Here is a 22,886-nt window from a genome sequence, read left to right on the forward strand (position 1 = left end):
CCACGCACCCCCTGCAGAGCAGGCAGATCTGTGTTGGTGGTCACTGCCTATTTGGGTGACACAGGACCTGGGGACACTCTGCAGCTCCAACCAGGCCTTCCCTGTTCATTGCTGCTTCCCTTCCTGTTCCAGGGTGCAGCCATCCCTTGCCCAGATGCCTTCTTGCATGCCCTGATCTGCTGGTAACACTGCTAGCAGGGTTTGGCCTGGGTGAACGCATCTCCCAGGGCCTGAAGGAGGCAGAGAAGACAGTTAGTCTTGCCCTCTCTCTGAGCAGCACTCTGGGACCAGAGCAGGCAAGGGAGCAGCCAGCCACGGCATGGCTGAGGCTGCACTGGACGGGCTCTGCGACACAGCAGTGCTCGCAGCCAGGGTCCATATGAGCCCTGCTCCTGTGTGGGGACATCTGTGACATGCTGCATGGCAGGATCTGCAGCTGATCCCAGGGTCTGGGGGCACAAAGTGCTGTGAGTCCCCTGCTAGAGCTTAGGAGGGCTCTGCTTATACAAAGGGACCACAAAAGCAGGTGTGTCCTTCAGGGGACGGGGCAAAGCTGGGTTCAGAGCCCTGACAGCACGTAAATGCTGCAGCAGCTCTGAGCAAACACCTGTTTGGGCACTTTAGTTTGCAGCTCTCCTACTGGAAATAGGGGTAGGAAGCACAGGAAGAGCCCACTGTTAGCCATGGTTTGGGTGTAGAAGAGAGGCTTGGAGGGAAAAGTGAAAACTGGATGATAACACAAAGCTCTGTGATTCCCTCAGACATGCTTGGTGCTGTGTTCATGTTGGTGTTCATCAGGCAAAGCAGAGGAGGGTTCCATGTCAGCACCTTCCAACATCAGCTGGAGGAGTGTCTTCTGGGGGGGATTCTAAGTTGAAGCACATTGGTGACATGCTGGCAGGACCAGGGTTTTCTGCACAGGGTCTGCAGTAATGGATCCTCCCAGGGAATGGTCACTAGGAGAGGGAAGAGGGGACAAAGGGAAGGAAAAAGAGGTCTGTTTTCACAGAGGGGATGCCCCTGGTGCTGCTGTTCTTCTGTATCCTCCTAAGAGGTGAAGGTTGATGTCACTAGTCTATTCACAGCAATCAGGGTGAGGGCTCCCAGTGAAAAACTGTAGAAGAATCATGTTTCACTGTTCAGTCAGGAAAGACGATGGGAGATGAAATCACTGCTGCTGACTGGAGAGAGACACTGATGGGACTTAAACAGTGGTGGGTTCTGAACTGGCTGTTTCAGTTTGGGGAGAAGCCTGGGGCTTTGTGAAAGTGTCACCCCAGGCAAAGAGGCAAATCAGATTCTGAGTTTAATTAGAAAAGGAACAGAGAATGAAAGAAAACATCATTACACCACCTCAGACTCTGCCCACTCTCTCTGCCCGGCTCCGTTCCTGAAGTGAGCAGAAGTGCTAGAAATGGTTCAGAAAAGGATGTTAATGGGACCTCTGGCAGATAATGGTTTCCATGCAGAAAAGAAACACTTGGACATTCCTTGGCATGGATGAAGCTGCAGGAATATCACAGAGGCGTGCAGAGAGTAATGGGGAAATGAGAAGTTGCTTTTTTACAACACAAGACTGGGCAGCTCCATAAGAACTGACCAGGCAGAAGGTTTAAAATAAACACAAGCAGCACTTTTTCATGCAGAACATAATTAAATTGTGAAATCATTGCCCAAAGTTGCATGCGTTCAAAACTAGATGAATTCATGGAAAGAAAAAAATATCCATCAAAGGCTGTTGAACACAAATATGATCTGTGGCTCAGGAAGTGTCTGAGCCACAGTAGGCTGGGAGCCGGGGAGGTTCACAGCAGGATTGTTCCACACGTACCATGTTTCTCACATCTTCTCTGTATATCCACTGCCAACCTCTGCCAGAGCTGTGCCGGAATGGCTCTGTGAGCTTGGGACCAGGCTGGTGTTTGCAGCAACCTTCAGGTGGCCTGGCCACTGTCTCACCAGTTTGCAGAGGCAAGGCCACTCCTATTGCTGTTTATTCCTCTCTGAGTGGTTGAACTGGTGTTTGGACATGGGGCTGTGTGAGTGCTGCTCATGTAACTCCTCTGCCGAGTCTCTGCCTTCCTCAAAGAGATCCGATTCCTCATGGGAGGGCAACGTGTCCCTGCCCACTGAGCAGGAGTCTCAGTCGTGTCTGGACTGAGGGCAATAGGGACAGTGTGAGGGCAGACCCTGCCCTGGCCTGTGGTGGGGAGGGGTTGGAAGGGGCCTCCGAAGCGTGGCCCCTTGTAGAGGTGTCCATGAAGGCTCTCCCTTCATCGAAGTCCAGGCTATATTTAGGTTTGTGCCTCCATCACTGCTGTGAAGGGCTGTTCCAGATTCCTTGATCTGGTACTAGAAACCATCTCTTCATTTCCAGCCTAAACTAATTTCTGACCATTTTATACTTATTTGTTCTTGTGCCAATATTGTGTTTTCATTTAAAAAGCTCTCTTCTCTCTCTGGAATTTCCCTCCCTCTCCCAATGTTTACAGAGTGCAGTCCCAGCACTGCTTGGCCTGGCTGAATGGGTCCAGCTCCTCTGGTCTTCCCTTCCAGGGCTCCAGCACAGTGCCAGCAGCTTGGGCAACAGCCCTGGCCCTCACCTCCACTTGGGAGCCTGCAGCCTCTCCTCTGAAGTCCTGCTCAGATTCCACTTGTCCCTTTCCTAAATGCATTAAGAGACACAGATCACACTGCACATCTGGGTCTGGGAAGGTGGTCTGTGCCTTGGGATGTGCTGACAGGGTGGAAATTTGAGATCTGTCCCCTTGGGATGGGAATTTGGCATCTGCTGGGATGGAAGGAACTGCAGGGCCTGTGCCAAGCAGGAATCCTGCTCCACCAAGGAGTCTGTGCTGGAGGAGGCATGTCTGCAGCAGTAAAGGGATGTTTGCTGAGGGCGATCCCAAAACCTGACAGGTGCTGAGGAGCATTGATGGGGATGCCTCCAGTTCCATAACTATCCAGGAAAGACGTTTGTGTGCAATGCTGTTATGTGCGGTCTCTGATGGGAAGCTGGTAACTCCCCTCAGGAGGTGGGGTTACCTAAGCATGTGTGTGATTGATTTCTCAATGGTCTTGTGCTGCATTGGCATAAAACATGGGTCTAAAGTGCCCAGAGACAGGCAGTCAGTGCTACCCAGGAACAAAGGAAGGAAGGGAAAATCCCCGATTGGAGGTGCCTGAGCCCAGGAAGATCCGCTAGCTGCATTTCCAGAGGTAGCAAACCTCCCAGGCTGGATGTGGGAACTGAGGAGATCACTGGCTGTGGTCAGGGAGGCTGGCTCTGGGCTGTCAGGGCTCGTGCCTTAGCATGGGCAGGTGAAGCGGTCTGTTGGGGCAAAGGGAACCAGGACTGTCATGGAGCCCTGCACTTTCCTATTGCAGAGGCTCTGGGTGTAACACGGGTGAAGTAGTGCCCTCCCACAACCCTGCAGTGCCCCCCCCACCCTGCTGAGCAGGTTGTGAAACAGGGCAAGAGGGAAGCAGAACCTCCCCTGGCCAGTGTCACTGCAGACTCCTCCATGTTTCCAGCCTCAGGCACAACCTGTAGGTCCTGCCAGGGGTCTGTGCGATGGGTGAGGTGTAAGGCTGGTGCAGAAGAGTGCAGACCCTGTGCCGTGCTTGGGGAGCTGTGGGGGTGATCTGAAGAGTGCCCTGTGCCACTCAGCTGCTCCCTGGGCTGTGCTGCAGGTGATGGAAGAGAAGCCATCGGGACTTCTGGTCGCCTCCCTGCAGGCCAAGGACCCCGACGAGGGGGAGAATGGGACCATCATCTACTCACTGATAGGTACGAGCTCCAGAATTGGCGAATTGATGCTGCTCTGCCTTGCAGCCATCACCCAGGCAGATGGGTGCCCACTGCCCAGGACCCCCACACTGTGCTCCCTCCCCTTCCTTCCCGCCCTGCCCTGCCCTCCCTTCTCCATGACAGCATTTCAATTCTCTCTGCAGGAGCCTGGGCAGAGCGTTTCACCCTGCACGTGGCTACTGGAGAGCTGCGGACGGCCACTGCTCTGCGCCGGGCTGACCGTGCCGAGTACATCTTCACTGTGACAGCCAGCGACCGCGGCGCCGTGCCTCGCAGCACGTCAGCCATCGTTCGTGTCCAGGTACCCAGTACCCAGCTTCTCCTGTCCCTGCACTCTAGCTCCTCCTGTCCCTGCATCCCAGCTCATCTCATCCCTGCACCCCAGTTCCTCCCGTCCCTGTACCATCTACCCCTTACTCGCCTCTTGAAGAACACCCTCCAGCTACCTGTCAGCCTTTCTCCCTACCTCCTCACCCTCCACCACCTTCATCCCTGGGGACCTCTGCCCTTGCTCAGCTGTTGATCCAGCCCTAAAATCCGTGTGGAGAACCTAGAGTGGGAAGAGATGAGTCCGTCTGCCCCTGCACATGTTCTCATTTCCAAAGTGGCCAACCACAGTTCTGCCTTCTCAAGCCTCGGACAGCCAATTCTGTCCTACATACCTTGGTGCAGGGAAGAACTCAGAGGTTCCCTGCACAGAGACATCCATTCTTCCCACCCATCTACTGAAATGGGTGTTCTGACCGCCAGGGTGTTTGTTCTGACCCACAGCATGTTCTGACCCTCAGGACATCCCTCACATCTGTGTCACTTTGGCACTCCCTGCCTCGTGCTGCCCAGACAGCCACATTCATTCTCTTCTGTTAGTAATGAGCTTCCTTTTACAGCAGAGACCCTGGTTCCCCCATCAAGGCACTCCCACAAAACACTGTTTCGCATCTTCCTGTCCCCGTCCTTGCAGGTGTCAGGGCCATTTGACTCTCCATGCTGTGCCATCCCCACCAGCCCTGCCCATCACTCCCCTTTCTGTCACACAGCTGTCTCCACTCTGTGCCTTTCCCCTGTTAGTTTGGGAGCTCTGTGTGTGCTCCCATACCAGAGCCCAGCTCCAGCGCAGGCGAGTGCGATACACCACGTTCTCTCAAGGAGCAGAGCCTGGTGTTAGCCTGGCACATCTGCCTTCAGCCACCCGTTATATGCTTGATACCATTTCCTTTTTACACCATGTCTGTGACTGTTCTTGTCAGCAAAGCTGTTCTGGAGCCTCCAGAGCACTGAGGCCAGGCTGGCCATCCCCAGTGTGGTGGTTTGCACCCCTGTAACACAGGGTTTGCTTGACAGTCACTGGGTTTGATCCCCTCTGGGCTGACAGGTTTGATGTTATTCCCATTTTCCCCAGCTCCTTGACAGGAGTGTGCTGAGTTCTTCAGTGGGTTTTCCATTCAAATCACACTGTGGTGGCCTTTCCAGCATTCTCTCTCCTATCCACAGGTGCACCTCATCCCCAGATTAACTCCAGTATCTCTAATAAAATTAGTATTTATTTATCTTGGGATCATACTGGGTTCTCTCTCTTCCTTATACATCCCATTGGGATGAGCATGACCTCTCTTCTTGCCCAGTCTTGCTTATGTTTGCAGAATTGTTTCTGCTGCTGTCTGTTGCCTTTGCGGTATCTGACACAGTCACAGGCCCAAGGAGTGGCTGAGGGAAGGCACCTGTGGAGGTCACCTTGTCCAGCCCCCTGCTTATGCGGGGTCATCCAGGTGGCTTTTGGCTGTGTCCAAGGCTGAAGACTGTACCACCTCTCTGGTACCAGGGCTTGGGCACCTTCACAGTGAAAAGTATACCTCAAGGACCAGAAGGACCCTCCTGTGTTCCAGCATGTGCCCTGGCACACAGCCCCCTGTGTGTACCCCTCACTGCTGCCTCTCCTCACAGGTGCTGCCATCCTCCCGTGTGCTGCCACGGCCTGATACCACCATGCTGACCCTGCACCCTCTCGAGGGGGTCAAGCCGGGGTCTGTGATTGGCTCGGTGGCCCCCCCGGATGCCCCTGCGCGAGGACAGCTGACCTACATGGTGGTAGGAGGTGGTGGGGACGGCACCTTTGTGGTTGACAGTGTGACAGGGGAGATTTATGCTGCCCGGGAGCTGGACTATGAAGCTGGGGCACGGCATGTGCTCCAGGTGAGTGCCGAGGACACGCAGCATGGCTATCCCTCCAGCCGGCTGGTGCTGGTCCAGATCCATGTGCAGGACTGCAACGACCAGGCGCCCACCTTCCCTGAAGACCCTATCACCATTGTGGTGCCAGAGAATACCCAGGCTGGCTCCTCCATCTTCACCTTCCAGGCACTGGATGGGGATGGAGTAGGCCCCAACAGCCAGGTGCGCTACGCCCTGCTGCACCTGGAGCCTGCTGGGGCCCCCTTCCAGCTCGACAGCCGCTCGGGGCAGCTGACCCTGCGCCAGGGCCTCGACCGGGAGGCTGCTGCCTCCTTCCTGCTGGTGGTGGAGGCCACAGACCAGGCCCGCAACGTCAGCCAGCGCCGCTCAGCCGCCGTCACCGCCCGCGTGTTTGTGACTGATGAGAATGACAACACACCTGTCTTCCTCTCCCCGGCCACTGTCAGCATCATGGAGGACCAGCCCACGGGCTTCGTGGCACTGCACGTGGTGGCCCAGGACAGCGATCTGGGAGAGAATGGACGTGTGAGCTACTCCTTGCGAGCAGGCAATGGTGACGGCCGCTTCCACCTCAGTCCCAGCACTGGTGAGGGCTAGGAGTGTGCAGGGGTGGCAGCATGGACACTGGGAACATGGAGGCTGAGGAGGGTGCAGAAGTACATGGGGATGTCGCATGATGCGTGGGAGGAGAGCGTGGGCTGGCGAGATTAGGGGTGCAGGGAGCCCCAAGCCCAGTATCTGGTTGGCACAGTGTTGCTGGTCTCTGAGACCTGGCTGTCCCAGCAGACCCCAGTGCTTGCAGCCTCATAGTAGACCTGTCCCCAGAGCTCTCAGCCCCAGTGTCACTGGTCCCAGCTCGCCCCTCTGCTGTGCCCGCAGGTGCACTCTCCATCGTGCGAGCCCTGAATCGGGAGGAAGTGGCGCAGCACAACCTGACGGTGGTGGCCATGGACCATGGCTTCCCACGCCGCTCCGCCACACAGCTGCTGACTGTGCTGGTCCTGGACGTCAACGATGAGGCTCCTGCCTTTGAGAAACCTGAGTACGAAGCCCACATCATGGAGAACCTGCCAGCAGGCAGTCCGGTGCTGCAGGTGCTGGCCACGGACCGGGATCTGGGTGAGGACACACACAGGGGTGAGCTGCCCAGTTCGATCAAGGTCCATCAGGAGATGCACAACCTGCTTGCTTCTGCTGGTCTGGAGAGCCTGGCTGACCAGAGAGAAGGATCAGCACCTGGCCTGGAGGTGGGAGATGGGCTGGATCCTGGTAGAAGCTGAGAATGGAACAGGGATTGTGGTTTCCTCTACTCCCCCCCGGCCAGTGGCCTTTGTTCTCTAAGGGCTCCTTAGAGAACCTCCATCAGCTGGGCTGGGACCCCCATACACCTCTCTGCCCCCAGGGAGCAAGCCCACCCTCTTGCTCAGCCTGTGAGCCCACATGGGAGCTGAGAGCAGACAGATGTAGGGCTGGGAGCTGAATGAGTCACTGGGGCTGCTTCTGGGCCACTGTCAGACCTCCTTCCTCCCCGCAGGTGCCAACGGGCAGGTGTCCTATGGGGGTCTCTCTGGGGGGCCGTTCTCCATCCACCCACAGACAGGGCTCATTGTGACCACGCGTCCTCTAGACCGGGAGGAGCAGGAGCAGCATGTGCTGACAGGTAGGTGATGAGGGGCAGCAGGCAGGGGGTCAGGGGAGTAGATAGGGGCTCCCTGCTGCTGGGGTGGGGAGCATTGCAGGGAAGGCAGGCCATGGGGAGGGAAGGGGGGCACATGGGGCACAGCAGGGCTGTGGGGTGGTTTGGAGGTGCAGGAATGCTGGTGCTCCCATGCCTGGGCATTGGCATATGGACGCCGAGGCCGTAGCTCCCCGTCGGCAGGGCACTCTCTGTGTCCTGCAGTGTACGCGCGGGACGCCGGCCTGCCCCCCAGCCTCGCCAAGGCCACCGTGCGGATCACAGTGGGGGATGAGAATGACCATGCACCACAGCTGGAGAGCGAGTCCTGCTCTGTGGAGGTCCCCGAGAACCAGAGCCGTGTAGCACTCTACACCCTGCGGGCCACCGATCCCGACGGTGGAGAGAACGGGCGCCTGGAATACAGGGTGGCAGGTGAGGTGCAGTGGGAGTGCAGGGCTGGGCAAGGGTGGTTCTCCTGTGCTCCCCTGGCTCTGGGGACATCAACAGCGGCAGGTCCTGTTCCCACCTCAGTTCTCTCCTGCTCCAAACTGCATGGCACTGCTGCCACCTCTTAGCCCTCAAATTTCTCTGCCCCCAGTGAAGAGCACCCCAAGGTCTGGACAGGCTCCGCTCCTCATTCCCCAGGCTCATGTCTGGTTTCCCAGGCTTAGACCAGTTCCACACCTCTCCTGGCTGCTCTCACCTGTGAATTCACATGTTGCAAAGTAAGCTCTCTGCTGTATCCTGCCACATGTTATCTGGAGAGCCTCCATGGCAGCAGCACTGGCCTATGTGTGGTTGGAGTCAGTTCTGCACATTGACCTGACCCAAGGAAGTCTGATCCCACTGGGGCTTACTCTCCCCACCCTCCCAGGCCACATGGTGGTGGGCTTCCTGCTGTCCAGGGCCTTCCTCATTCCAGTTATTGTCATGGTGCCTTGTTATTCCCCCTCTTCTCTTCCAGATGGAGACCCTGGGCAGGATTTCAGCCTAGACCCCATCTCTGGTGTCCTCTCCACTGCACGTGCCCTCGACCGGGAGCAAGTTGCTTCCTACAGCCTCACTGTGGTGGTGCAGGACCACGGCTCCCCCCCACGCAGTGCCACCATGTCGGTGACTGTGCAGGTGTTGGACCTCAATGACAACGCACCCAGTTTTGCTCAGGCCACCTACGCAGTGGAGGTGCCAGAGGACTTGCCAGTCGGTGCCCTGGTGCTGCAGCTGGTGGCTGAGGACCCAGATGAGGGCACCAATGGGCAGGTCTCCTACTACCTGGGCAACGAGTCACTGGGCATGTTCCAGGTGGAGCCACAGAGTGGGCGCATCCGGAGCACCCAGGTGCTGGACCGGGAGCGCCAGCCCAGCTACAGCTTCCTGGCCAAGGCGGTGGACTCAGCACCATGGGAGCCCAAGAGCACGGCCGTGCGTGTCACCGTCACAGTGCGAGACGTCAACGACCACGCCCCGGCCTTCCTGCACAGCCCGCTCACCGTCAACCTGTCCCGCCACACGCCGCCCAAACAGGTGGTGGCCACGATGAGGGCCGAGGACAGGGATGCAGGTGCCAATGCCTCCATCCTGTACCGACTCGCCACCCCCAGCTCTGCCTTCGCCATCAACTCCTACACGGGGGACATCCAGCTGCTGCAGCCTCTGGGCTCGCTCAGCCAGCGCCAGCGGACACTCTTTGTCCTGGCCACGGACCTGGGGCAGCCGGCACTCTCCTCCACTGGGGTGGTGGTGATCCATGTGCAGGAGGAGCCATACCGGGGGCTGCGCTTTCCCCGTGGCACCAGCGATGTGGTCCTGGCTGAAAATGCCGCCCCAGGTACCTTCTGGCAGTGAGAGCAAGCACTGGGATGGAATGGGACGGGCGGGAGGGGAGGTGGGAGCAGTGCTGTGGGGAACTCAGACCAGGGAGCACTGCAGGGTCTGAGGAAGCCCCATTATGCTTTGGGCAGACCCAAGGGACCACAGGGTCTGACTGGTGCCCAAGCTGGTCAGGGTGGTGTCCCTGTGGGCTGGCCTCAGGGTGTTCAAATCACTGTAGGCAGCCACAGACACCCAGGGGCTCCTGGAAGGTCTCCAGGGTCACAGACCACAGAGGGGCCATGGAAAGGTGCCACAACTCCAGGCTCCCAGCCCAACACTACCATTAGTATTTGTGTTCCCTGTCAGCAGTGTCTTTGGGCAGAGTGGTGCTCCTGTGGTACAGCACACGCTGCTACATGCCACCCTGACCCTCTGCCACCTGTCCTGAGTCTCTGCTGTCCCTTCACACCTTTTCTCTCTCCCAGGCACTGCAGTGGCGAGTGTCCAAGCTGTGCACACGGGGGGCTCCTCGGGGCGCATCACCTACAGCATTGTCAGCGGCAATGAGAGGAACACCTTCCTTATCCAGCCTAGCTCAGGTACAGCTCCAGGAACACCTGGGGAGCTTTGCCTGTGCCTGCTTGGCTGCTCAGAGGCGCCCAGGGCACAGGAACACTGCCCACAACTCTGTATCCATCAGTTGAGAGGTGTTGGGACTGGGATGTGGACACTACCCTGTCACTGTCCAGTGGCTGTTAGCACTGCTCCCAGTGCTATTGTGGTCCTCCCATAACTGGACCTTTCCTCAAAATCTCAGAGGGCAGTGTTAGATGGGATATAGGTAAGAAATTCTTCCCTGTGAGGGTGGGGAGGCCCTAGCACGGGTTGCCCAGAGAAGCTGTGGATGCACCATCCCTGGAAGTGTTCAAGGTCAGGTTGGACAGGGCTTGGAGCAACCTGGGATAGTGGAAGGTGTCCCTGCCCATGGAAGGAGGGTGGACTAGATGACCTTTAAAAGTCCCTTCCAACTGAAGCCAGTCTGGGATTCTATGACAGGAAAAAAATGGTCCTCGGAGCCCAGACATCCAGCAGGAACTTCTTGTTAAAGCTCCTGTGCCCGTGGGGTGGTTAGGTCTGGGACAAGACCCAAGAGATCTCACTGACACTGTGCCTGTGCCCTCTTCAGCCCATGGCCACTGTGCGGGTGTTTGTGAGCCACCCGTGGCAGAGCACAGTGTGCATCCTTCGGCACCATGACCAAGTACTGGCCACTGTCAGTCACCCATGGGCACAGCAGGCAATGCTCAGCCATGCAGAAGAGCCCACCTGACGTCAGGGTGCCTGTAGCAGTCCACTGTCACCACACATCCCATCAGCCACTGTACGGCCCCCCGGCACCTTTGTGTCACCACAAGCCCCCCCCCCACAGCACAGCACTGCAGGGAGGCCAGGTCAGCCCTCTGCATCCCAAGAGGGGGTCTCGGCCCCCACACAGCCGTGACCCCACCAAGTCCTGAACGGCCTGAGTTGCAGGTTTCCTGCTGCAAATGCAGGAGTGGGTCTGTGTGAGGCTAAAGTTTGGAAGTGAGCATCACATGGCTATGAAGCTGTGTGAGCAGGACCCTGCTGCACTTCTTGTGACACTGGACTGCATGGCACACTGCTGTGGGGGCACAGAACCACTCCCCATCATCCCTGTTCCTTTGCATCCCCTTGTCATGCCCCTGCTCAAGCCGCATGTACCCCTGGTTCCCAGAACACCCTGGGCACATCCTGGCTCTGCACGGTCACTGTGGCAGTGCCGTTTCATTCCACTGAGGAAACACTGCCCTCAGCAAAGCATCCAGAATACAAGATTTTTCCCTTAAAACATGTCTGCCTCTGAGTCTTGTATGCCTGTCTGTGATGCTGCCCTGCCTTCTCCCAGGGCAAGGGGCCAGTGCTGTAGGCAGATATGAGGAGCTGGAAGAATGAGGAGACCAGAAGGGCTGGCATGGATCTGACCCCTGCCCTGTGCCAGCTGCCCAGCATGGTTACAGAGGCAGGGGGTGCAAGGGAGACAACAGAGCAGCCAGCTCCCAGCCCACAGGTGGTGGGAGGTGAGGACGTGGCTGTTCCCCAAACCAGGCCCCTGCATGGGCAGCTGCCACCCATGTCCACTCCTGGACATGTGGCCTGGTTCTCTGTGTGCCCTGGAACCCTTGTCACCATGTCCCCATGCAAAGCTGGTGGCAGAGCTCTCACACAGGCCAGGCTTGTCCAAAGCCACACAGCTGTTCCAGACGCTGCCACTGCATCCCTGCTGCTGGAGTGGTTCAGCTGCTTGTTTCATGTGGATGCTGGAACAGGCTGCAGAGAGGCTCCGCAGGACTCCTGGGGCAGGAATTCATCCATAGGAGCTCAGTTCCCCTTTGTTCCATGTGAACACATGCCTGTAGGAATGCTGCCAATTGGTTTAGTACATCCTGCTGGTTGCCCTCTTCCTTCCTAGGTAGGATAGCAACACCTTGTTGCTGCAGCAGCCAAGGTGCCCGTGGCTCAGGGTGGGTGGCAGTGGGTGTCTGTCCTTAGAGCCTTTTGCAAGGCTCTTACTGGACTCAAAGCTGCAGTGAGGTGACTCTGGCTCAGAGCTGGATGAGCTTGTGTCATGATAGGAACAGCTCTTTCTGCTCCACACCTCTGGGGGGGGGTCTCCAGGTGGGGGGACTGGCACATGCTGTAATGTCAGCAGGAGGTGCTTGTCCCCAGCAAGATGTGGAATTTATCACCTGGGGCAGTTCTCAGGGACAATGAGAAGCTGCCAATGTGGGGAGGGCTGGGAAGGGCTCGGTGTATCTGTCCTGTCCATCTGAGAATGGATGGATGGGCAGAGGGAGGGATGGATGAATGGAGGAATGAATCGAGGGAGGGATGGATGAGAGGTGGACATGCTAGTGCATCACCCCCCCCTTCACTTCTCCATCCCACTTTTCCCCCTCCCAGGTGCCATCTCGGTGCAGGACTCCAGCAGTCTGGACTTCGAGGCCAGCCCTCGGCTGCGCCTGGTGATCCAGGCAGAGACTGTGGCTTCCTTTGGCTTTATGGCCATAAACCTCAACCTCCAGGACGTGAACGACAACCTGCCCCGCTTCCAGCTGCAGAACTACATGGCGTTCATCTGGGAGTCACAGAGCTATGACTCACCTGTCATTCAGGTAGGGCTGGGGCACAAACAGGGATACCTCAGCCCTGGCCTGGGTGGGGTGAGGGGGTGGGGGCTACATGGGCCTGGGCCTGGCACCTGTACACAGGTCCTGCCTCAGGGGCTCCACAGCTGAATCTTATGTGGCTTTGCAGGTGCTGGCAGATGACCTGGACCAGGGAGCAAATGGGCAGGTGACTTATGCCATCAACCAGTCCCTGCCAATGCCAGGCTTGTACCACATCGACCCTCAGACCGGCACCATCACCACCACTGCCATCCTGGACAGGGAGATCTGGTCCCAGACCCGGTGAGTGCAGCCTGGCTTGGGGGGGTGCAAGGACAGAGCAGAGCTGTGCAGCACAGCCCCAGGGCGTGGGGGACTCTGTCTGTGGTGCCCCCGAAGCTGTCCCAGCCTGGCTGTGAAATGGCTCTGCAAGCAGCAGGAGCTGAGGGTCAGTGTGAGTGTGGGAGTGAAGGACATAGGAGGCAGATGGCCAAGATGAGCCCAAGCATGGCCCAGCTGGGTCTCTGCAGAGCTGAGGAGATTGTGAGGGGGCCCTGGGCTCATCCATCTCCCTTCCTGCCTGCTTAATCCACACCACATCTGCTCAATCCCTTCCCACCTTGGAGCACAGCACCCTTGTGTCCTGCCGCATGGCTCCAGGCTGCTGCACTACACTGAGCCCCCCCAGATGTCCCCTGCATCCAGCCAGGCCCTCTGGGCCCCTCGCCATGTGTGCATGCTCTGAACATGTTCAGCCACTCTGCCTGCACATATATGAAATGCTGGCAAACGCCCCACCGAGAGTCTGAGTCTTCACCTGCCCTTTCCCACACACCTGGCTCAGGTGTGGCCCCCCAGGCCATTTTCTCCCCCCAACTTGTGCTTCGGTGGGTGTGGGTGTCTCTCTCCTGTCTCCCAGTGTGGAAGGCCTGGGGCATTCCTTCCATCCACACACCTCTCACCATTCCAGAGAGGTTCCAAGTGTTCCCCAGCAGCCAGAGAGCCCGACACCTGCCTGCGCCCTGCAAGGTGCTCTGTCTGTACCCACACACTTTCCAGACTCCAACACGTGCTTTAGGAGTGCATACACCTGCTGCCCTGCCCCATCATGCCCCCCATGTACCCACACCCACTACCCCAACGTTCTCTTTATGTATCTGCTCCTACACATGCTCTGCAGATCACCAAATCACAGAATCAATTAGATTGGAAAAGACCTCTGAGATCATTGAGTCCAACCTATGACCAGTCACCATGTTGTCAACTAGACCATGGACTGTCATGTCCAGTCTGTCCTTAGACACCTCCAGGGAATGCTCCTCAGGGATCCACCACCCCAGACACTCAGCTGCTGTGCATGGTTTCCCCACCACATGCACATGCTCCAGCCCTGTGCACACCTGCGGTGCATATCCCAGGTGCTGTGCACACTTATGGTCCATGTCCCAGGTGCTGTGCATGTGTGCAGTGCATGTTCCAGGTGATGTTCACGTGTGAGGTGCTCCCTCACACATGTGGGCACAGGTCTGACCCTTGTGCCTGCCCATAGTTTGGTGGTGACGGCGATGGATCGAGGGACGCCACCACTCGTGGGCTCAGCCACGCTGACCGTGGTGGTGATGGACGTCAATGACAACAGCCCCACCATCCCGGTCCCCTGGGAAGTCCGTGTCCCTGAGAGTGAGTGTTGCGGCACTGAAGGCTGGAGCTGGGGTGTAATGGGCACTATGGGGTGGGGAGGAGCCCCCAGGCAGGCTAGGCTGGGTCACACCGACCCTCTGGCTGAGCCCCCCAAGCTCTCTGGCACAACCCCTGTGGTGCAGTTGTGTCCTGAGGGAGCCATCTGAATTCCCAACTCAGCCCAGGCCCCTGCCCCGCTGCCACAGCTCTGGCTGCAGGCACTGGCCCTGCCTGCTCACAGTCCTCAGCCAGTGTACCCTGTGTCCATGCCAACCTCCACCTATCCTGCCAGGCTCCCAAGACTTCCTCCTTTCCCCTAGCACCTCCCTCTCCCATGGTATCTGCCCCCCTCTCTGTTGCTCAGGCTCTAGAATGAACTGGTTTCCCACCAGGTGAGCCACGTGTGCTCCACGGGGATGGGGCTGCTTGCTTACGCCTCTGCTCCCCACAGACACGCTGCTGGGCACCCAGATAGCCCAGCTGACTGGGAACGACGTGGACTCGGGCCCTGCACTCTCCTACACGCTGCTGCTGGAGGGGGACGCGGTGGGCACCTTCGGGGTGCTGCGCTATGGGGGCCGCATTGCCCTGACGGGGCCGCTGGACCACGAGCAGCGCAGCCGCTACACCCTCACCCTGCGCGCCTCCGACACACGCCACGAGACCGAGGCGAACCTCACCGTCCTCGTGGAGGACGTGAACGACAACGTGCCCACCTTCACCCAGAGTTTCTATCAGGTACTGCGCACCAGGTGTGCCAGGCAGTGCGGGCCATCCCACATGAGCCCTCTGCAGCTTCTGCCTGGTCACCTGCACAGAGGATGGGTCTGAGCCCCTCCTGGCCCTGCTTGCTGCCTCCCAGCCACATCCTGACACCCCTCATGCTGTGGTGTAGAAGGGGCTGAAACCACGCAGGTGACCCTGGGACCAGCCCCTGCAAGGGGCACAACCGGTTGCAGAAGGTCCAGCTGGAATGGGTTGGCACAGAGGGGAGGCCAGAGTGGGTGGGAGATGGGCCACAGCCTGGACAAATATTTGTGGTGAGACCTGGGATCCCACGGGCAGGTCCCTGATGAAGGCTGTCTCAGGCAGTGTGTGCTGCAGCTCTGGAGCCCAGGCAACGGGCTGGGGAGCCCCAGGGATGCTTGAAGGAGCACAGGCCTCTGGGTTATGGCTGTCCTGGCCAGTGAAGTGCTGGGCCACCTTGGCTATGGCTCAACCCCAGACCCACTCCCAGCCCTGCTGGGGGCTCTGGGCTGGGGGTATCAGACACTGACTGAGGTTTCCTCCTCTTCAGGTGCTGCTGCCTGAGCACACACCTGCTGGCAGCGTTATTCTCACCGTGAGCGCAACTGACTCCGACTCGGGGAGCAACGGGGATGTCACCTTCCGCCTGGCTGTGCCCAGCCCTGATGTCGCCATTGACCCCAGCAATGGTGGGTGGGGTTGGTGCTCTGTGGGCTCCTCTCATGGGTCACTCTGGGGATGTCTGTGGAGGGGGGCACCCCCATGCTGGCCCTGCTCAGCCCCTCACCAGGTCACTTTTTGGGGTGTCTGGTGAGGCAGACTCAGCAGGATGGCCATCAAACGCTCCTGCCGCAGTGTCCCAACACCTACTCCTCCAGCCGATACCCCAGTGTCAGTCCTGACTCCCGCTGGCCCTGTGCTGACCCTGGCTTTGTGCCCCACAGGGACCCTCTTCACCACCCGGCAGATGGAGTTCGATGCTAGCCAGCCCACCCTGGATCTGGTGGTGGAGGCCCATGACCATGGCTCTCCCAGCCTCTCATCCTGGGCCACAGTGCAGCTCCAGGTGCTGGATGTGAATGACCACAGCCCCCGCTTCCAGGAGCCACATTACAACACCAGCGTCCCCGAGGACCTGCGCCCGGGCACCACTGTGCTGACACTGGAGGCAGGTGATGCCGACCTCTCCCGGGAGAACGCTGGCTTCGACTACACCATCGTCAGCGGGAATGGTGGCAACGCCTTCCAGGTGGAGAGCCGGGTGGCCTGGGCCGAGGGGCAGCTCCGTACACAGGGAGCCCTGGTGCTTGTGGAGCCCCTGGACTTCGAGACCATCCCGGTGTACAACCTGACCGTGGCGGCCTCAGACCGGGGCCTGCCACAGCGCAGCGCCACTGTGCCCGTGCTCATCGCCGTGCGGGACGTCAATGACAACCCGCCCGTGTTTGCCCGGGCTGAGTACCGCACGGCCGTCAGCGAGGCCGCGCCACCCGGCACCGAGCTGCTGCGTGTGGCGGCCCACGATGCTGACTCGGGGCCGCGGGGCCACGTACACTACACCATCAGCTCAGGCAACCAGCACGGGCTGTTCCATCTGCATGAGACCACAGGGGCCCTGAGCCTGGTGCGGCCGCTGGACCGGGAGGCCCAGACCATGCACACACTGGTGGTGCGGGCCACGGACACACCGGGTGGGCACTTCGCACTGGTCCCCGTGGCCATCGAGGTGAAGGACGTCAATGACAACAAGCCATACTTCCCGGTAGAGGTGCTGAGCGCCAGCATCCGGGAGAACCTGCCACCCGGCACGCTGGTCACCACGCTGCGCGCTGTCGACGCCGACACCGGCGCCTTTGGGGAGCTGCGGTACACAGTGCTGGAGCAGGCAGTGGGGGACCCTGCCACGGGGGATGGCCGGGACGCCTTTGCCGTCAACAGGAGCTCTGGGGAGCTGCGCTCCCGCCTCACCTTTGACTACGAGCGAGCCAAAGCCTTCCAGCTCCTGGTTCGAGCCACTGACGCTGGCAATGCCTCAGCCACGGTGACTGTGCGGGTGCTGGTGACGGGGGAAGATGAGTATGATCCCATTTTCCTGAGCCCCTCTTTCAACTTTGAGGTGCCTGAGGGAGCGCGCAAAGGGCAGAGCATTGGGCGTGTGCTGGCCACGGATGAGGATGAGGGGGCTGACGGTGTCGTCCTGTATGCCCTGGCAAAGCCCTCGCCATACTTTGCCATCAACCAGACCACGGGCACCATATACCTGCGCGTGGACAGCCAGCCCCAGGGCGGGGCAGGGCGCGCCAAGAGGGAGCCGCGGGAGATGAGCCTGGAGGTGCAGGCACGCAGCCCCCTGCCTGCCTCCCGCGTGGCTTCCACACAAGTCACCATCGATGTCACACACACCTCCTTTGGCCTGGCACCTGACCTCAACCTGCTGCTGGTGGCCGTGGCCGCCTCACTGGGTGTTGTGGTGGTACTGGCCGCCGTGGCTATCGTGTTGGCACTGGTGCGCTCCCGGCAGCGCCAGGGCCGCAAAAAGGCGGAAGGGGACGGAGTTCTGGCTCGCACGCAGAGCGGGTCCCTGCAGAAACTGGGCCGTGAGGAGCCAGCGCTGCCCGGGGCTGAGCATATCTACCACCAGGCACTGCCAGGGTACGGGGCTGAGCCGGCAGGGTCCTACACACGGGGTGGCTCGCTGGACCCCTCACACTCCAGCGGCCGCGGCTCTGCTGAAGCCGCTGAGGATGACGAGATCCGGATGATCAACGAGTACCCGCGCGTGGCCAGCATCACGGCCTCTATGCAGGAGCACATCGCTGCCCGCGGCCCGGACTCCGGCATCCAGCAGGATGCTGACCAGCTCTCCGACATCTCCTGTGAGCCAGCTGCACTGGAGAGCGCACAGTGGTTCAAGAGCAAGAAGGGCTCTGGGCTGCTGCTGCCGGGGCCACCCTTACAGCTGTATCGTGAGGATGGGGGGGGCAGCGCCTTCCTGGGTGTCCGCTGTGGCCTCAGTGTCTCCTCACAGCCCCAGGACTACGCCTTCCCGGAGGATGGCAAGCCTTCCGTGGACGGCTCGCTCACCGCCATCGTGGCCAGTGATGAGGAGCTCCGCGGCAGCTATAACTGGGATTACCTGCTGAACTGGTGCCCCCAGTTCCAGCCACTGGCCAGCGTCTTCACAGAGATCGCCCGCCTCAAGGATGAGAGCTCCCTGCGCAAGCCCTTCCAGGCCAAGCCCAAGGCAGAGCCCAAGCCCCGCATCGACCCCCCACCCCTCATCACCTCGGTCGCCCACCCGGGCGCCAAGTCCGTGCCCCCCAAGCCGCCGCCGGGCAGGACCTTCCCACACCTGTCCTCCCTGCGCCGCTCGCCCATCAGCCACGAGGGCTCCATCTCGTCCTCAGCCATGTCACCCAGCTTCTCTCCATCACTGTCCCCGCTGGCCGCCCGCTCCCCCGTGGTCTCGCCCTTTGGCATCTCGCAGGGGCCGTCGGCCTCCACCATCAGTGCTGAGCACTCGCTGGAGCCCCCCGAGGAGGCCGAGCTCAGGATTTAGAGCTGGGCCCCTGGACTCCTCCGCCCCAGCCCGGAGCCATGGGGCTGGAGCGGGGCCCAGCCCAGGGCTGCTCACACGGGTGCTCCTTCTGCTCCCAGCACTATACCTGGCCTGGACCCCAGGGGTTGTGAGTGCCTGTGTCCTTTGAGGCTGTGGCCCCTGTCCCTGTGGTCTGGCAGACCCCACACTGGCTGGTGCCCTATGGACTGCTGACCCCAGTGCTGGCACCCTGGGGCGATGGTCCATGTGCTGCTCACAGTGTCTTGGATCAGCGCCGGGCAGGATGGTGCATCATGGTACTCAGTGCTCTGGGAGTGGCTGGGAGCAGACAGCTGCTGGGCCAGGGACTGCAGACCCAGACCCTGCCCTCCCCAGCCCCAGGGCCATGCAGCAGCCTGGGTGCAGGATGACCCTGCCCTATCCCTGCTACCCCTTCCCTAGTTGCTCCCAGAGCAGGGGGATGGTGCCCCAGCACTGGTGGTGATGTTCGAGGGCAGAGGGACGATGCCCCACAGCTGGGGATGATCTCCCAGAGTAGGAGGATGAGGCACCACAGCTGGGGGCAATGCCCCAGGGCAGGGATGCTGCCTGCCCATCTGTCTGTGCTGTCTGGAGGGACAGGGGGTTGAACCTGCCCCCTGACCGGGAGGGGACACCCACCCCACATCTGGATATGACAGATGGAGAAGGCAGTGCCAGTGTCCTGCTGTCTGTCCACGGCTGGGTGGGGACAGGGGAGCCTTTGAGGTCTCTCCAGCGCTTCCACCACCCACAGTGCAGGTGATGCTTCCAGGGGATCTCCTGCCCAGAGCTGCAGGGAGCTGTTCCTGGGGTTGCAGGGAGGGAGGTGGGTGCCCTGCTCAGTGTGGGAGCCCTATTGCCCGGGCCAGGCGCCTCTCTGGGCGGGGATCCAAGGCAGGAAGAGTGTCCAGGCATGGGCAGTGCAATGGGGCTGGCAGAGCTGTGTGAGAGGTGGTGGGGACAGCCCAGCCCCAGGAGCAGCAGTGACGGCTGCTGTGACCCCCATCCACCTGAGGCCTGGTGGGCAGCCTGCAGCTGCAGGGATGCAGGTGAAAGGGGGTACCCCAAAAAGCCACATGGCCTGAAGCTGGTGTGGTGGTGGCCAGCGCGTTCGTTCTCTTACAGCCACAGTGGGGCTCTCTGGGACAGTCTGGGTCATGAGCGCCACCTCCACTGGCCCCAGCCCCCTGTGCAGGACTGCTCTGCACTCCTGTCATGCATGTTGTGAGCACAGGACAGAGCCCTCTGTGATGGGGCCGGTCCCCATCCCCTCCCAGCACCTCGCACAGCCAGCCATGGAGCCGGCGTCACACTCACACCAGGCTCAGCCCTCACTGGAGCTTATTCCGAGCCCACAGCTGCTCACAGGGAACAGCCACGAGTCGGGAGCCCTGGCAGTGCAGCTGGGGGTTCTGCCACTGCGGCCTCGCTGCCCCCCGAGGTTGTGACCCCCACACAGCTGTGGGTGCAGAGTGAGGGCCAAATCAGGGCACGGAGAGCCCTGCGGCAGCCCTCAATTCACAGCCAGTCTGGGCATGAGCATGTTTGGGGGTCAGGGAGGACACCCTGCATCTGAGCAGGGTCTGGGGGAAGCTTCCTCCCATCACACTTTCCCCAGACCCAGCACCTGCATGCAGTGGCTGCAGCCCCAGCCCCAAAGATGTTGCCTGTTCTCCTTATTTCCCACGAAGAACCATCTGTGGCTGCAGGCCCATCTGTCATCATCAGCCCCCCATCCCCCTTGTGCTGTGGGGGTCCTTACACCGTGGAGGTCCCCCAGTGTTGCACCCCAGTCCCAATGCACAGTGGGTCACAGTGACAAGGGACAGGGACCTGTAGCAGTGATGGGGGCACTAATGGGGCACAGGGTCATGTCCACCCTGCCTGGGATCCACAGGGACCTGAGAGGCTCTGGGAGGGGGGGGACACTTCTGCCTTGGTGCAGGGACAGCCCAGAGGCTCTTGGGGAAGCACCCCCATCTTTGGTGGGCACATCTCTTTGTCCTGTTCCCAAGCACTGTGGGAACAAGTTGTGCTCCCTGGGCCCTGTGAGAGCACTCTGGGTGTGTCCTGTGCTTCTCAGCCCCTGCAGGGGCACTCTGGGGATGCCCTGTGCCCCCCAGCCCTGTTCTGCCCAGGCTGCCCACACAGCCCAGCTCCCACTGCATGTCTGGGACAGGGACACAGACAGGTCACCCTGCACACCACATGGAAGGGTCAGACACACGCACCCCACTTTGGGCTGGGGTCACTGAGCCCCCAGTTATTTATTTTTACACATTGTACTACGATTCCTGTTTTTACTCGTTTGTACCTTTTGTATCGTGTCTCGCGGAGCTGCATGTACCAGCGCTGCCCGCGGCCGCGCAGGGGCCGTCTGGCGCAGCCTGGACCCAAGTGCCAACTTCTCAAAAAATGCCTTAATAAACCACACACGTGTTTGTATGGACATGGCCCCATCCGTGCTACTCGTGCCAAACTGGCACTGCGTCCTTGCGGGACTGGCAGAGGAGGACAGACCTGTGCCACAGGGGGGTCACCACATGGCACAGCGGCTGGCAACATGCCACAGGCCATGGGCCTGGCCAGGCTCCGGCATCCATGTCCATGGCTGCATCCTGCAAAGTCCCTTCCCCAACAGGCCGGCAAGGCTGCGGCCCGGGGTTGTCCAGCAGCGAGGCTGATTGTGTGTCCCTGTGGGCACACACAAACACACCTGTGCGAGACGTGACTCCACGTGTGCACACAGCTGGTCCCACATGCCATGGGCAGGCCCAGCCCATCCCACTGCCTTTGCTCAGGTGAGGGCTGTGGGCAGGGCTGTGCGGGGACCCAGAGCTGCAGCAGCTGGGCTCAGACACGCCATCTGCCCAAATGGGTGCACCAGGATTCCCTTTGCAGACACCTGGACATATGAGCCCCTGAGGCCACAGCCCCATCACAGACACCAGCACACACAGCCACAGACTGGGGATCCTGGGGATCCCACCAGTCTGCCCAGTAGCTTCAGCTCTGCTCACTCATGTTGGGTGACAGACACACATGAGGGGTTCTCCACTGATCTCCAAACCCTATGATCTGGCTCCATATATCACCCTCCAACAGTCCCCCCGACCCTGGGAAACAGTCCTACAGTCTGAGAACCAGAAGCGGCCATGCAGCCATCGGGTGTGGGACGTGGCCATACCCACACACTGACCATCAAATACCTACATATGACCAGTCGCTTCCATCCTGCCTTCCCTGCTTTCCCATTTCTTTTGCTCCCCAAACCACCCTGCTCCCTCTTTGTCCTCGGCTCTCAGTTCCCAACATGACATCCCAACATAGCAAGTCCTGCACAGCCCCAACCTGCTCTGCAGGGCTCGCCCCCCAGAGCGTGTCCCAACCCCCGACAGTGCCCGGGGGGCAGCTCCTGTCCCCCCTGTTCTGACAGGGCTGGGAGAGCAGCTGCCGTCCCCATGCTCTGACGGGACCCCTCGCAACGTGAAGGTGAGTGTGAGCCGGGGAGAGCCCCCCTCCCCGAACCCAGGTGTTCCTGTGGCCCTTCTGCTCCTTTATCCCCCATCCCGACCCCTTCCAGCTCCCTGCGGGGGCACACCGAGGCCGGGACCAGCAGGATGCTCTCGGTGCCATTGTCCTCTCCCGGCGTTCCTGGCCTCCGGAAAACCCGGCTGCCCAGAGCAGCGACACACGTGGCACCGTCTGCGGGAACAGCAGACGAGCGTGCCCGGGCACGCGGGGCTCCAGCCAAGGCTCCGCGGATCACCGGGGCTCCCTGGCCCCTCCGGGCTCCAGACCGGCAGCAGATGCTCGTTAGAGTGATTAGCTCTGTCTGGGCGCCCTAATCCCGGCCGGCCAGACGGGTACGGGACATGATCTCTTGCAAATCCCATCCCACTTAGAGTCCACCTCCAAGCTGGGACCAGCTGGACACGGAGGGGTGCAGCCCCGGCCCCCGGCCAGCGCCAGGGCGGCCGGTCCCTCTCGGCGGCCGGTCCCTCCCTGCGGCTGGGACGGGGCCGGGGCGGCGGCAGCGGGAACGCGGACAGCCCTGGCGCGGGGCAGCCGGGGCCAGGCAGGTGATTTTCCCATTGCCCGTCTCTTCCTGGCCTGGATTCGGCTCTGCAGAAACAGGAACACAGCTGGGACCGGCTGGGAGCGGCGGAATGCGATGTGTGACCCGGCTGCCGCCCCGCG

The 22,886-nt window shown here is 60.3% G+C and overlaps 1 protein-coding gene across 1 annotated transcript in view; it reads left to right on the plus strand.

The window, feature by feature from the left end:
• The window catches only part of DCHS1 (dachsous cadherin-related 1), a 46,455-nt gene extending 26,621 nt beyond the window's left edge, over positions 1–19,834 (plus strand). The window contains exons 8-21 of the mRNA XM_027670060.1: positions 3,694–3,790; positions 3,955–4,112; positions 5,753–6,587; positions 6,881–7,120; positions 7,536–7,661; positions 7,902–8,111; positions 8,644–9,507; positions 9,977–10,090; positions 12,474–12,685; positions 12,828–12,982; positions 14,229–14,359; positions 14,811–15,097; positions 15,657–15,795; positions 16,051–19,834. Of these exons, the coding sequence (XP_027525861.1) occupies positions 3,694–3,790; positions 3,955–4,112; positions 5,753–6,587; positions 6,881–7,120; positions 7,536–7,661; positions 7,902–8,111; positions 8,644–9,507; positions 9,977–10,090; positions 12,474–12,685; positions 12,828–12,982; positions 14,229–14,359; positions 14,811–15,097; positions 15,657–15,795; positions 16,051–18,665 (6,183 nt within the window). The 3' untranslated portion in view covers positions 18,666–19,834. The remainder of the gene's footprint in view (positions 1–3,693; positions 3,791–3,954; positions 4,113–5,752; positions 6,588–6,880; positions 7,121–7,535; positions 7,662–7,901; positions 8,112–8,643; positions 9,508–9,976; positions 10,091–12,473; positions 12,686–12,827; positions 12,983–14,228; positions 14,360–14,810; positions 15,098–15,656; positions 15,796–16,050) is intronic.
• Positions 19,835–22,886: the final 3,052 nt, after the last annotated feature.

Source organism: Corapipo altera, unplaced genomic scaffold (assembly GCF_003945725.1).
Source record: "Corapipo altera isolate COAL_440 unplaced genomic scaffold, ASM394572v1 336, whole genome shotgun sequence".
NCBI classification, from domain to species: domain Eukaryota; kingdom Metazoa; phylum Chordata; class Aves; order Passeriformes; family Pipridae; genus Corapipo; species Corapipo altera.